At 57.3% G+C, this 12163-nt stretch overlaps 1 protein-coding gene across 4 annotated transcripts in view; it reads right to left on the reverse strand.

Annotated features, from left to right (window-relative positions):
- Window positions 1-1198: 1198 nt before the first annotated feature.
- TNRC18 (trinucleotide repeat containing 18) overlaps window positions 1199-12163 on the reverse strand; it is a 78093-nt gene continuing 67128 nt past the window's right edge. For all 4 annotated transcript variants that reach the window (XM_090024501.1, XM_090024503.1, XM_090024502.1 and 1 more), the window contains 9 exons: window positions 10187-10304; window positions 9742-9817; window positions 9074-9182; window positions 7918-8034; window positions 7273-7437; window positions 5611-6911; window positions 4945-5181; window positions 4291-4365; window positions 1199-3731 (listed from right to left, as the gene is read on the reverse strand). In XM_090024501.1, coding sequence (XP_089880627.1) covers window positions 3525-3731; window positions 4291-4365; window positions 4945-5181; window positions 5611-6911; window positions 7273-7437; window positions 7918-8034; window positions 9074-9182; window positions 9742-9817; window positions 10187-10304 — 2405 coding nt within the window. In that variant the 3' untranslated portion in view covers window positions 1199-3524. The remainder of the gene's footprint in view (window positions 3732-4290; window positions 4366-4944; window positions 5182-5610; window positions 6912-7272; window positions 7438-7917; window positions 8035-9073; window positions 9183-9741; window positions 9818-10186; window positions 10305-12163) is intronic.

The following is a 12163-nucleotide window of genomic DNA, read 5'->3' on the forward strand; positions in this document are numbered from 1 at the left end:
AGAGCGTGGCACACAAAGGCATTTTCTTGGCACGCACACCTCGGGGCGGACAGCAGGGAAAGGGCCGGAGCTGCATTGCCACAAGGATTGGGCCCCTTACAGCTCCCCCCCCATCCACCCCTGGCACGCCAACATCTTCCAAGCTGAGTTTGCGGGTGTTTTTGGCACGCTGTCCAAAAACATTGCTGACCCCTGCTCTATACCATCATGCCAGGGAAAGCATGCTACCGGGCTGCTCCTGAAGCAGGTCATGGCTGGGATCCAGGGTGGACTCCTTAGCAAAACGCTTGCCACAGGCTGCCACAAGACATTGGCATCAGGGCCCCACATCAAGCAGAGAGGAAAGGCCAGAGGCACTGGCCCGTGCGGACAGAGAGGCACTTTCCAGCTGCCTCCCCCACTCCCCCAGAGCTCCCCGTGGCAAGCGAGTGCCAAAGGCAGAGCCCGAGGAGCCAAAAGGGGCAACACGGATGGACAGCGGCACCAGGGAGCAAGGGCAGCCTTTGGGGCAGGCAAGCGCTGGGTGAAGGGACCAGCATGCGAGTGGGGGCAGAGGCAGGGACCAGTGCCGGGCATGAGCAAACCCCAGTTGCTCAGGGCACCGCGTCTGCCCCTCGCCCTCCTGGCTCCAGCCAGCCAGGACCCGTCGGTCCCATGGCGGCTGTTGACAGCCATGGGCAAGCAACTCTACAAGTGACGCCTCCTCGCCCAGCAGATCCAGGCCCTGGCGTATATCAGAGTCACCGGGGTCAGCAGAAAGGATGGAGACCCTTTGCTGAGCCAGGCTTTTCCTGCTTGTTGCCCAGGCTTCTGGCTGGCAGCAGGGGCTGGGTGCGCTGGGCCGTGGACAGCGATCCTGCAGAAGGGAGCAGGGGGTGGAAGCTGCGCCCAGAGTTCAGCACACACTGAGCTCTCCTCGGGCCCCAGGGATGTAGGTACGCATGGCAACCTGACTGAATGGGGAGGGAAGAGCGAAACCGGATTGAAGCATTCCCCTAGGCAAAGGCGGACGGAGCAGGTGGCACACACGTTCAAAGGCAGCGATCAGGGCAGCTGTATTTCCCCGCACGCTTTGGGATAGCTTCCCTGGCCCAGCGACCCACCTGCGGGCCCTTCTTCCCCGCCCCATAAGCGACCAGCGAACCACGCCATGCCCAGAGCCCGCCCGCCGCCGGGGCGAACAAAGATGTTCCGGGGCTTTTGTGTTTTTTTTCCAATTGATTTTTTTTTTTATGAAAAAAGATCACACGGATTCTCCAACAAACAGAAATGCCAAAAAAAACCCAAAAAACAAACAGAACAGAAACAAACGAACAAAAAATAAGAGACAAAAAAAACCTGGCTCTCCTTTCCTTTCGATTGTCTGAAATATCCTCGTGTTCCATAGAAGGCATCGGGCAGTAAGTGCTTTCTATTTAACATTAGCATAAAATCTCTCCCAATCTCTCTCCCTCTTTAAAATCTGCTCACACCGTTTGCGTCTCGAAGTACAGTACAACTGGCGTGTAGGGGGACGGGGGTGGGTGCGTGTATCTGTTCCCGGTTCATTTACAATCACAATCCAACAGGAAATAAAAAATAATATTCTAAACGTCAGACTGTGTCGGGGGGGGGTTTCTTTTTTTTTTTTTCTTTCTTTCTTTTTTTTCCTTTCTTTTTTATAATTTCATAATTTTTTTCACAGTTTTAAAAAGTTTATATTTATATATATATATTTATATTTATATTTATAATTAAAAAGTTGAATCCATTTAAAGACTTATAATACAGGTGGGCTAAAGAGTCTTTTGGTACATTAAAACTGTACAGTTTAGAAACATTAATATCCACCAAGTCTTGGTGAGCCCGTGGTCTGGGGCAGAGGTGGCTGGAAGCCAGCACCGTTGTGGTTCTTGTTGTGTAGAAGGGGTTACTTTACGGTTTGATTCTCTCCCCTTTCCCTAGGTTGCAAGTCTCTTGTACTCATGGCAGATAGTGAAAAATCTGTCCTCATAAGTACCTCCCCCACTGGAGCTCTTGAGTAGCGCTGCCTTGCTCCAGCCTGGACTGGAACAGTCCCACTAGCGTGCATACGGCTATGTAGCGCGGTGAATCAGGTTCGTTGCCAAGATCCGTGCGTCTCGCGTGTTTGTTCTCGGTTAAGTGCAAGGGTGCAGCGCCATAGTGTCGTCCCGCTCCATCTGCGAGCAAGGGCCCTCTGTGCCCCAGAATCCAAAACCAGCTTCCCCCGGAGCAGCCTCAAAGGCAGGCGGCAAAGCTGGGGACGGCCATCAAGATGGAGAGCCGGCTTCTTGGAAAAGGGTGACGTTGCGTCTGATCTCAGTGACGTCTGAGGAGGTTGTCCACGCGGCCCCAGCCGTGCTGATTCTTTGCTCCAGTCCCTGATGCTCTCAGGTGACCCGGTCACCGGGCCCTGGCGGGACAGATGGACTGCATCCCTGCACTGAGGTTGCTGGGCGAGGTAGGTGCTGCTCCCTCCTGCACAGGGAACTGGAGAGCGAGATCTTCCTTGCTTGGTAGGCGGCGGGGGACACTCGGGTGCTCCAAGGAGCCTGACCGGGCCAGCAGTAGCCCTGGGTGGTGGCCTCTATCCCTCTCATCCAACTTCAAGAAGTGGCTTCACCGTTTCAAAACTGCTCTGCTCAACCTCCCTCCTGCATCCCCAAAAAGGAGATCTCCACCTGCTGTTCTCCACCCCTCGGACTGAAGCCCACCCCTTCCCCACCTTACCCCTCCCTTGAATCACTGACTCCAGCCAAGCTGTGCAGCGTGCACTAAGGTTGCCACGATGCGGCTTTGGAAATCGTCTCCTCTTCCCCCCGGCTCCTCCTCCCCGTGGAGGGACGTCCGCCTACAGCTCTGCCTCCCGACTCCATCCCCACGTGACTGCCTGCTCCCCGTCGCCCTCCCCAGCCGGCAGCCGGTGGCCTTAAAAGAAGGGAAACCAATCAAAGGTGCCCCTGCCCATTTGAGCTGAGGTGCTCAGAGCCCCTTCACCCTTCTCTTCCACCTCTTCCTCTCCCCAAGGCTGCATGCAGTTGGCAAGGGAGATGCCATTGGAGGGGGCTGTTGTTAGCAGAGCTCCTCCTAGCCAAGGTGGCCCGTTGAAGGAGGCAAACCCCCAAGCCGTCCTTTTGGGATGTCATCCTGCCAGTGAAATGATGAGGATGCTGTCAGCCCTCCAGGGGGTGGAGGAGGAGGGAAGAAGCTAGTGGTTTCCTTAGTTAAAGCCACTCCGCTCTCCCGTAAGAGCAGCAGCATCTGATCTCTCCTGCTGTCCTGAAGGCACCTTCCCAAAGTCCTACGTTAGCTGCCCCCACGCCCTGCTCGTGCCGCTCGCTCGCACTCTCTCCTCCCTGTGAAGCCCCATCCGTAGCGTGACACACAAGTCGTGAGCATTAAAGGAAACAATCATGTCGTCTGAACAGGCACATCACCAGGGTCACCCAGCCCCTCTCCTCAAGGGGCACCGGGACTCCCTAGTTGGATGGCACAGGCTCTGGCGCTCCTCTCTTCCTAGGCCGTCAGCAGATGACCGGGACCCCGTCTGTGTTGAAGATCATGCCTGTGGTGGGCTCATACGTCCCCGCTAGGTAGTAGAGATCCTCGCTGTCTTGGTACTTCTTCGTCTTCAGCATCTGCTCGTACTGGTCCAGTCCGACCACCAGACACTTGTGAGAAATGGTCTGGACATCGTTCTCGTCCACGTGAGAGGACTGGTACAGCGCTCGCTGGATGAGGGCAAGGGAGACAGACAGCAAAGCAGTCATCAGTGGACGCTTCCTAACACGTTTTCTTTACCACAGATCAAGCGCCCTGGGCCAGAGAGGGACCAGCGGGCTACATACTGGGGGTGAGGGGATACACAAGGGGACCTGGGGGGGTTGCAGCTGAGGGCAGCCCCTGCACAGATGCTCCACCCATTCTCCACCAACCCCACTGCCCATTTCCCAAGTCTCAGCCTCTCTGCGAGCATCTAAACCTGGCTGGGGCCATCGCTGCAAGGAAGGGAAATGAAGACAGGCCTGATGGACTGCTGGCTCCAAGCACCCCTGAACTGCAGGGGCATTTGGACACAAACCAAACTCTGCAGCTCCCTCACCCTGTGCCACACCAAAACCTAGGTCTGCAGGGGCTTTGTAGCTGGAGCCCATTGCTGGAGAGAAGTGGCCAAGGAGAGGTCAGAATGCTTTTACCTCCCTGGTCTTTGTTACTCTGCTTCCAAGAGCAGAGAGGTCAATGCCTCCCCTGCAAGCCTTCTGCTGGGAGGAAGAAGCACCTCCCACCTACCTCCATGAAGTCCTTCCTCTGGCTGGATGCCTGCAAAGCCGTGGAGAGGCTCCTGCCAGATTTCTGATCCCAGCGCTGTGTCGGATGCATTGGCCAGGGAAGAAAGGGAGGGACAGAAGGGAAAAGGAATAACTCAGGACAGCTCCGCACCATTGCCACAAAAAACCACGTATCCCCAGAGCTAGCATCTCCATTTGGAGCCACCAAGGTGAACAGACAGGCCCTGATCTTCAGAGGGGCTGAGTGGCTTTAACTTCCCTTGTCGTCAATGGGAGCTGCAGGCCCTCAGCACCCCTGAAAGCCAGGCTGATGGCCTCGATACCCACCGGGGACCTGACCTTGCTCTTCACACACAAGACAGTGGGAATTACTTGCCTGGTTGTGTGCACCCCTGACACAACCCACTGTTTGGCCCAGGCAGCTTGGCTTTGTTTCCAAGAAGTATAACATGCCCTCCCTCCCTCCCAAGTGCCTTTATGGGACAACTGGGCATGCCTGCTCCCCAGCAGCCTGGACAACACCTCATCTCCACACCCCTTTGCCAGGGTCCTGGCCAAAAGCAGACAGTAATTTACTTGCTGGTACTTTGACATGAATGGAAAAGCTGCTCTTGCTGCAGGAGAGAAAGGAGCCTGTCCAGCTCAGCACACGCACCTTGCCTTCGTTGAGCTTCTTCCCAGGGTTGGTTTCCTCCGGGTGGTAAAACCATTTGACCCGGACGACCATGTTGTTACCCCACGACTCCCACATGCTCTGGATCCGGCCAATGTAGGGCAGGTTGGGCCGGCCGGCCGACAGGAAAACGGCGCAGTCTCCGATGCGGATGATCTCCTTGCCGCGGACGATGGCCTTGTAGAACAGCTTCCTGGCCTTCCCCTTCATTCCTCGTCTCTGCCAAACCGGCCCAGCAACACACCCAGATCAGCCTTGCACATCCCCTCGGCACGTTCAGGTTACTTGCTCTCCCCACCTGCACCCCGAGGATCGCTGCCACCCCAGCCTCTAGGGCAGCGCGGCCAGAAGGCACCTCCCCAGGGCGAGGGCCACCGGAGGCCAACTGGCCTTGCCCGCCGCACTCCCCCGATCAGGAGAATGCCAGCGATGGCCGTTGTGCCCGTATCCCTCTGGGGACAAGGGAGTCGGGGAGCACCAGGGATGTCAGTACCAGGGTCTGCTCATCCCAGGGGGCATTACAGCTGAAGCAGTCACTCCCCACCTGGCACAAGGCTGCACCTTGTCGCCCTGCTCTGAAGCCCGACGCTCGCAACAGCACACTACGGCGGGGCAGCAAAGGCACGGGGGTCCCGGGGCTATGCGTACCTGCGTGGGCTTCCCAAACCACTTCCAGAGCTGGCGGGCAGGGAGGAAAGCCGCGATCTTGGGCCTGTTCTCCACGGAGGGCAGGCGCTGGCGCTTGGCCAGCTCCTTGGTGGTGGGCAGATGGATCCCCTCGCGCTTCTTGGGTCTGCTCTTGTTGCCGCCCTGCTGCTGCTTCTGCTGCTGCTGCTGCTGCGGAGGTGGGGGCGGCTGCTTCTGGCCCGGCGGGTGGGAGGAGGCGCGGGACTTCCCAGCCTGCTTGGCTGGCTTGGGAGGGAGGGCGGGCTGGACCGAGGAGCTGGGCTGGGCCTCGGCTGCCTCCTCGTCCGAGCTGCACGAGGAGTCCTCGTCCGTGGTGGAGGAGGAGGAGCTGGAGCTGGAGGAGGAGGAGGTGGAGGATGCAGAGGACGAGGAGGAGGAGGAGGAGGACGAAGAGGAGGAGGAGGACGAGGAGCTGCTGCTGGAGGAGGAGGAGGAGTTAGAGGAGGAGAGCGGCGTGGAGGCCCGTGAGCTGGCCGAGCTGCTGTCCTGGGCCTCGCCCCCGTTTTTCTCTGCTTCCTCCTCACCCTCCGACTCCGAGCTGCTGTCGCTGCTGTTGCTTTCCGACTCCTCCCTGGCCCCGGCAGGCGAGGCTTTGTCTTCCTGATCCTTCGAGGCAGCCAGGCTTTCCCCGGAGCCCCCAAAGCTGCCTGCCAAAGGCTCCCCCTCTGCCACCTTGGTGCGGGAGGACTTCTGCTTGGTGTCACCGCTCATGGCCGAGGGGTAGCCCAAGCTCAGCACGCCCTTGCCATCCCTCCGGCTCGCCAGGCCCGAGTCCTCCAGCATCCTCATGGCTTCCTTCATCTTCTTGGTCTTAGGAGACATCACGCCCTCATGGTCCAGCTTGATGAGGATCTCGCTGTCTGGCTGCTTCCTCTGAGCCTTGGCCGTCGAGCTAAACTCCTGCCCCTCCTCAGCCGACCGGCCCTTTTTGCCTTTGGCCTTTCCGGAGGTGGTGTCTGCAGGGCTGAAGGTCCCCAGCGGCCCGGGCAGCTCGCTGTAGGGCTCCGGGCTGATGACGCCACCAAAAACAGGTGGCTGGAAGGAAGGCTGGGCCGGGCCGTGCAGCTTAGCGGAGATTTTCATTTTGCTGGCTTTGTTTCGCTTCTCCTCCGAGGGCACCGGGGAGCCTCCCGCGGGGAGCTGTTGGCTCTTCCGTGCCCCCTTCGCGGTCTGCTTGCTGAGGCAGATCGCCTTCTCGGGAGCAGCAGCAGCGCTGGAGGCCGGCTCTGCCAGGCTGGCCTCTTCCGGCAGGGCGGCCACATCTGCAGGGGAACAGAGCGGGCCGAGAGATGTACCCGGGCCACGGCCTGGCCTGCCTCTCCATGCAAATGGCTCTTGGTGCTCCCTGCGCCCAGCTTGGGACCGAAGCAGAGATCGCCCCTTCACCGCCTTCCCTTTATCATTTAGCCTTGGCCTCCCCTCTCCTGGAAGGCCCCTTTCCTAGGGCTTAATAAATCCCACAGGCCAGTGAGCTCCGAGGCCAACACTAAAGCCGCATCATGGGCGGCCTCTATAACCTGGGGGTGCAGCCTAGCCCCCCCTGGACTAACCCAGGGAACCACCATCTCCTCCAGGGAAGGCTCTGCTCCAGCACTGGGAGTCAAGGGGGTGGCATCAACATACCAGCTTTCGGCTTGACATTCGGTTTCCTCCCACGCCCTTTGCCCTTTGCCGCAGGCTCCTCTGACCCCAGGGCAGCGCTCTCCTTCCCTTCCCCAGCATCCTTGCTGGACTTACGGCTGCGGCGCTTGGTGCTGGGCACCAGGAGGGCTGGGGAGGGCTCTGCACCTGGAATGGCAAGTCAGGAAGACAGTGAGCGGCAATTCAGGATGGCGGGCTCCCGCTGGGCAACCCGACACGAACAGGCCAGGCCCGGAGGGGAGTGAACTGGCACCCATTAAATCAAAGTCTGCTACTCTCTCCAGATCCTCCCCCAGGCACTGAGGAGTGCACGCGATGTGTTGTGCAGAAATCACTGCTAGCCAGCACGGGGCGGGCAGGGACTAACCCCACACAGGTTATCATGACAATGTGCCTACCCTGGGAACTCAGTTCAGAGACTCGTATAAATATCTACGACACAACCCTTGAGGGGAAAAAAGAAAGGCTATGAATCCTCCACAGGATCTGAGGAGATGATACTTCTCCTGAGTGTCCCCATGTGGGAAAGCTCCCTTTAAAGGAAGCTGAAAAGGAAGCTACTAGGACCTCACAGGATCAAAGAGCAGGTATCGGGGCAAAGAGCCCAATCTAACAGCCCCTACGTACACTGGATCTTGTAGTCAGGCGGGAGGAGTCGAATGTGGGACAGGGGGATCCGTCCAGTGTCCCCGTCATCAAACTCCACCGTTATCAGGTCTCCGTCTTCCTCCAGATCAAGGGCCCCTGCAGGTTGGGGAGAAAGAGGTTGGGAAAAGGGTAAGGCCCAGACTTGGAGGGTTGAACCAGAGGCAGAAAATCAGCCCGACGCAGGCACGGAAACAGGCAGGGACATGAAAGCCGTGTTGGGGTTGGAGGGGGGAAATCATGACCGCTCCTCTACCCCACAGATCTCGCCAGCAAAGGCACCAGTGAGGGTGAGACTGAAAGGCCCCGCAGCACCTTCTCGGTGCAGCTGTTCAGGCAGGTCTACAGCTGTGGCTCACGGGCCCCTCAAGCCCTGTCCTCTCCGGCAGCCCCTCTGCCTCTGGGAGCCACGGGCCAGAGCGCAAAACCACTCCCGCAGCCCCAAACAAGAGGTGGGCATTCTCCATGGGGGGGACCTTTAAGTATGAAGCCTGCACCACAATCACCACTCATCTCCCCCCTTGACAGTCCACCCGCCTGCTACACACGTGTGCACGTGTCCCGTTGCCACCCATGTCCCTTACTCCTGGCCCGGGATTTGCAGCCACCCTCTGCTACCACACGCTGCCCCCGCTTCATCTTCCCTCCCAGGAAGAGAGTCCATCTCGCCCCTCTCCTTGCACCGATCTCTCCAGTCTCACAGTGACGTTCGCTCTCCTCAGTTCTTCCAAAAGGGTGATTTATAACCTAAGAGCGGTCACAGCCATGACTCTCACCGTTGTTCGACACGAAACTGTGTTAGGGGAAGCAGGTGATGCCTGACAGTCACACTGGCGTCTCTTTTGACAGCCCTGCTCTTAAGACCAGAGTGTTCAAAGAGGCCTAATGGACTCAGGCACCCAGGACAAAGTTTTCGAAGGCACCTCTGTGACTTAGGGACCTACGCCTCACTGGAAGTCAGCTGGGGCCTGGCTCCCTAGAAATGTATGAGCTTTTGAAATTGGTTGTTGAATTTCACTGGGATTTGGGCTCTGAATCCCATCTGACCACTTTGGAAACCTCACCCTAAGCAAGGTACTGGACCACGGGGCAGTGATGTGTTAAGATGCTCCTGCTGCGGGAGCTGGCATGCCCTCACCTCTGACGACCGTCCCCGGGTAGAGGCAGCGGTACTGCTGGCTCCAGTAGGCTGCAATCCTTGTTCCTTCAGGGAGGAATCGCACCGACGGGGGCTTCACGTCAATGATCTGGGTGGGGTGGAAGACCGAGTCAGTTATTCCCTGGGCACCTTTAGGACATTTGATGTTTCAGGAGACAACCGGCTAGCAGACACTGCCAGGGCCTCGCTAGGCTGGGCTCCAGGCTCAGCCAGGCCCTGTTGACCTATCCCACCCTCTGGACTCAAAAAGGCAGCTCCTCAACCCCCCAGAGCCAGACAAGGAGCGAAATCTCTTGTAGCAGATGCTCAAGTCCTCCCCCTTGATACAATGAAGGCCACGGTTCCTGGCAGAAGAGGGTTAAGCCCTTGGTGCTGGCATGGGTTCCCTCGCCCAGTGCCAGCCAGGGCTGTTGCCAAAGGAAACCTGCACCCATGAAGCCAGGAAGGCAATTACACCTGCCGTAAGGCACAAAATACTCAGTCCAGCACCTGCTCCACCCAAAGGGCTCACCGGAGAGGAGCACAGGGTGCACTTTGAACCTGCTCAAGCCCCCTTTTCCTCCCACCAGTGAGATTTTCCTTCAGCACACCATCCCCACCATGGAAGTCACATCCTCACGCGAGGAGGGTACAGCAGCCAGACTTACCGCCTCCTGCAGAAGCTGCTCCAGACAATAGATGTGGGGACGGTTTCCTCTTTCCCCTTCCACCACCACACGGTATCTGGAACACAAGACCCAGTGCCTCAGGAGGATGGGAGAGGCCGCGACAAGCAGAGCAAGGAAGAGATGCCGCCCCTATCACCCTTCCCCAGGCTGCAGCTCCTCAGTCCTTCTCCAGGCGCCATCACATTCCCAGAGGTCAGTTTAGGCTGCTCGATGTGCAGATACCTCTTCTCCACTCGAGGAACGTGCTAGTAGACCAGAGTTGATTCCACCTTTCTTGGCTAAACACAGGGATTGCTCCCACCCATGTACCCAAGGAGCCATCAGGCTGGATCACAACCCAAACCCCAGAGAGCATGGAGCAGGCCCCACTGGGTATGAAGGATGAGCCGGCAATACCGTGTGATGAAGCCACCCTCTTACTCACATGTCAGGAGAGTGCACAGTCTTCACATGCCCGGCATAGAGCAGCTTGTCATCCATGGGAATGAGGACCCTCAGCCCGTCTTTCAGTTCATCTTTGTCGATAATACAGGAGCGGGGCGCTGAAACGGAGCCAGGGAGGGAATTCATTCAGCACCAAGAGCAATCCCATGGAGGAGATGGGAGTGGGATAAAAACCAAGACCTCCCCTCCTGTGAAGGAGCCCCACAGGCCTCATGTAGACAGTAAGCTGTTTAGGACAAGGCCTGTGACTCTTTGTAGAGCCCCTAACACAAGGAGACCCTATTTTCAGCTGGCTCCCAGGCACTATGGTCACCTAGAGGTGACATTAATAAGCCAGTCAACACTTGGCATTTAATACAGATGAGTCTTTCACTAGAAATCAGACAAAATTCTCCTAGAAACCTGTTGTGGTGCTTTAAAGCGATAGCCAGCATGGGTAGTCAGAGGGATAGCCAGCACGGGTTTGGTCAAGCAAGACCTACCCGCAACAATCTCATTTCCGTCTAGGACCAGGTGACCTATCACCCGGACAAGGGAGAAGAGATTGATGTCAGATATCTTGACTTTAAAAAAGCCTTTGATCTGCTAATCCCATGATCACCTCTTGGCAAAACTGGCTAACTGCGGCCTCGGCCTCACTACGATCCACTGGCTGGGCAATTGGCTCTGTGGTCGGATCCAGAGGGTGGTGGTTGACGGAAGTCAATCGTCGTGGCGCCCTGTGACCAGTGGGGTCCCCCAAGGCTTGTCCTTGGGCCCATACTGTTCAGTATCTTCATTAATGTGGACATTGGTATCAGAAGTGGACTGGCCACGTTTGCCGACGACACCAAACTCTGGGGTAAAGCATCCACACCTGAGGACAGGAGGGTGATCCAGGCTGACCTGGACAGGCTCAGCAAATGGGCAGAGAAGAACCTGATGGTGTTACATTGAAAAATGCAAGGTTCTCCACCTCGGGAAGAAAAACCTGCAGCATCCTTATAGGCTCGGCAGTGCTACGCTGGCTAGCACTATGGACAAAAGGGACTTGGGGGTCATCACTGACCACAAGATGAACATGAGCCTGCAATGCGATGCTGCGGCTAGTAAAGCGACCAAAACACTGGCTTGCATCCATAAATGCTTCTCAAGCAAATCCTGGGACGTCATTCTCCCCTTGTACTCGGCCTTGGTGAGGCCGCAGCTGGAGTACTGCGTCCAGTTTTGGGCTCCACAATTCAAAAAGGATGTGGAGAAGCTTCAGAGAGTCCAGAGGAGAGCCACGCGCATGATCAGAGGTCAGGAAAACAGACCTTACAACGAGAGGCTGAGAGCCATGGGGCTCTTTAGCCTGGAAAAGCGCAGGCTCAGGGGTGATCTGATGGCCACCTATAAGTTTATCAGGGGTGACCACCAGGATCACAGAGCGCCCCAAGGGATGACAAGGTTGAACGGTCACAAACTTCTCCATGACTGTTTCAGGCTGGACATCAGGACGAACTTCTTTACTGTCCGAGCCCCCAAGGTCTGCAACAGCCTGCCATCGGAGGTGGTTCAAGCACCTACATTGAACACCTTCAAGAGACATCTGGATGTTCGTCTTGCTGGGATCCTATGATCCCTGCTGACTTCCTGCCCCTGGGGCTGGGGGCTGGACTCGACGATCGTCCACGGTCCCTTCCGGCCCTGATGTCTATGAAATCTATGAAAGGAATTGACAGAGCGAAAGCTACCGGGGAGGGAGGGCTCCTCTAAGGTGACTTTCAATCTCCACTGGTCAACTGAGCCAATGCAGAGAACGTCTGCCCTCTGTCTGCCTATGTTGCAAGCCGATGGGTAAAAGTGAAAACCCCATTCGCGCTGCTTTACTGGGGAAGCGCAGGGCAGAGGCACTGGCTGATTTTCCTGTTGGGAGACCAGCACAGCTTTCCCCAGGTCTATGTGTGGCCCAAGGGTGCTTCCAGCCCGCCTGCTC

Source organism: Crocodylus siamensis, chromosome 12 (assembly GCF_052110815.1).
Source record: "Crocodylus siamensis isolate JL-2025a chromosome 12, ASM5211081v1, whole genome shotgun sequence".
Lineage (NCBI taxonomy): Eukaryota > Metazoa > Chordata > Crocodylia > Crocodylidae > Crocodylus > Crocodylus siamensis.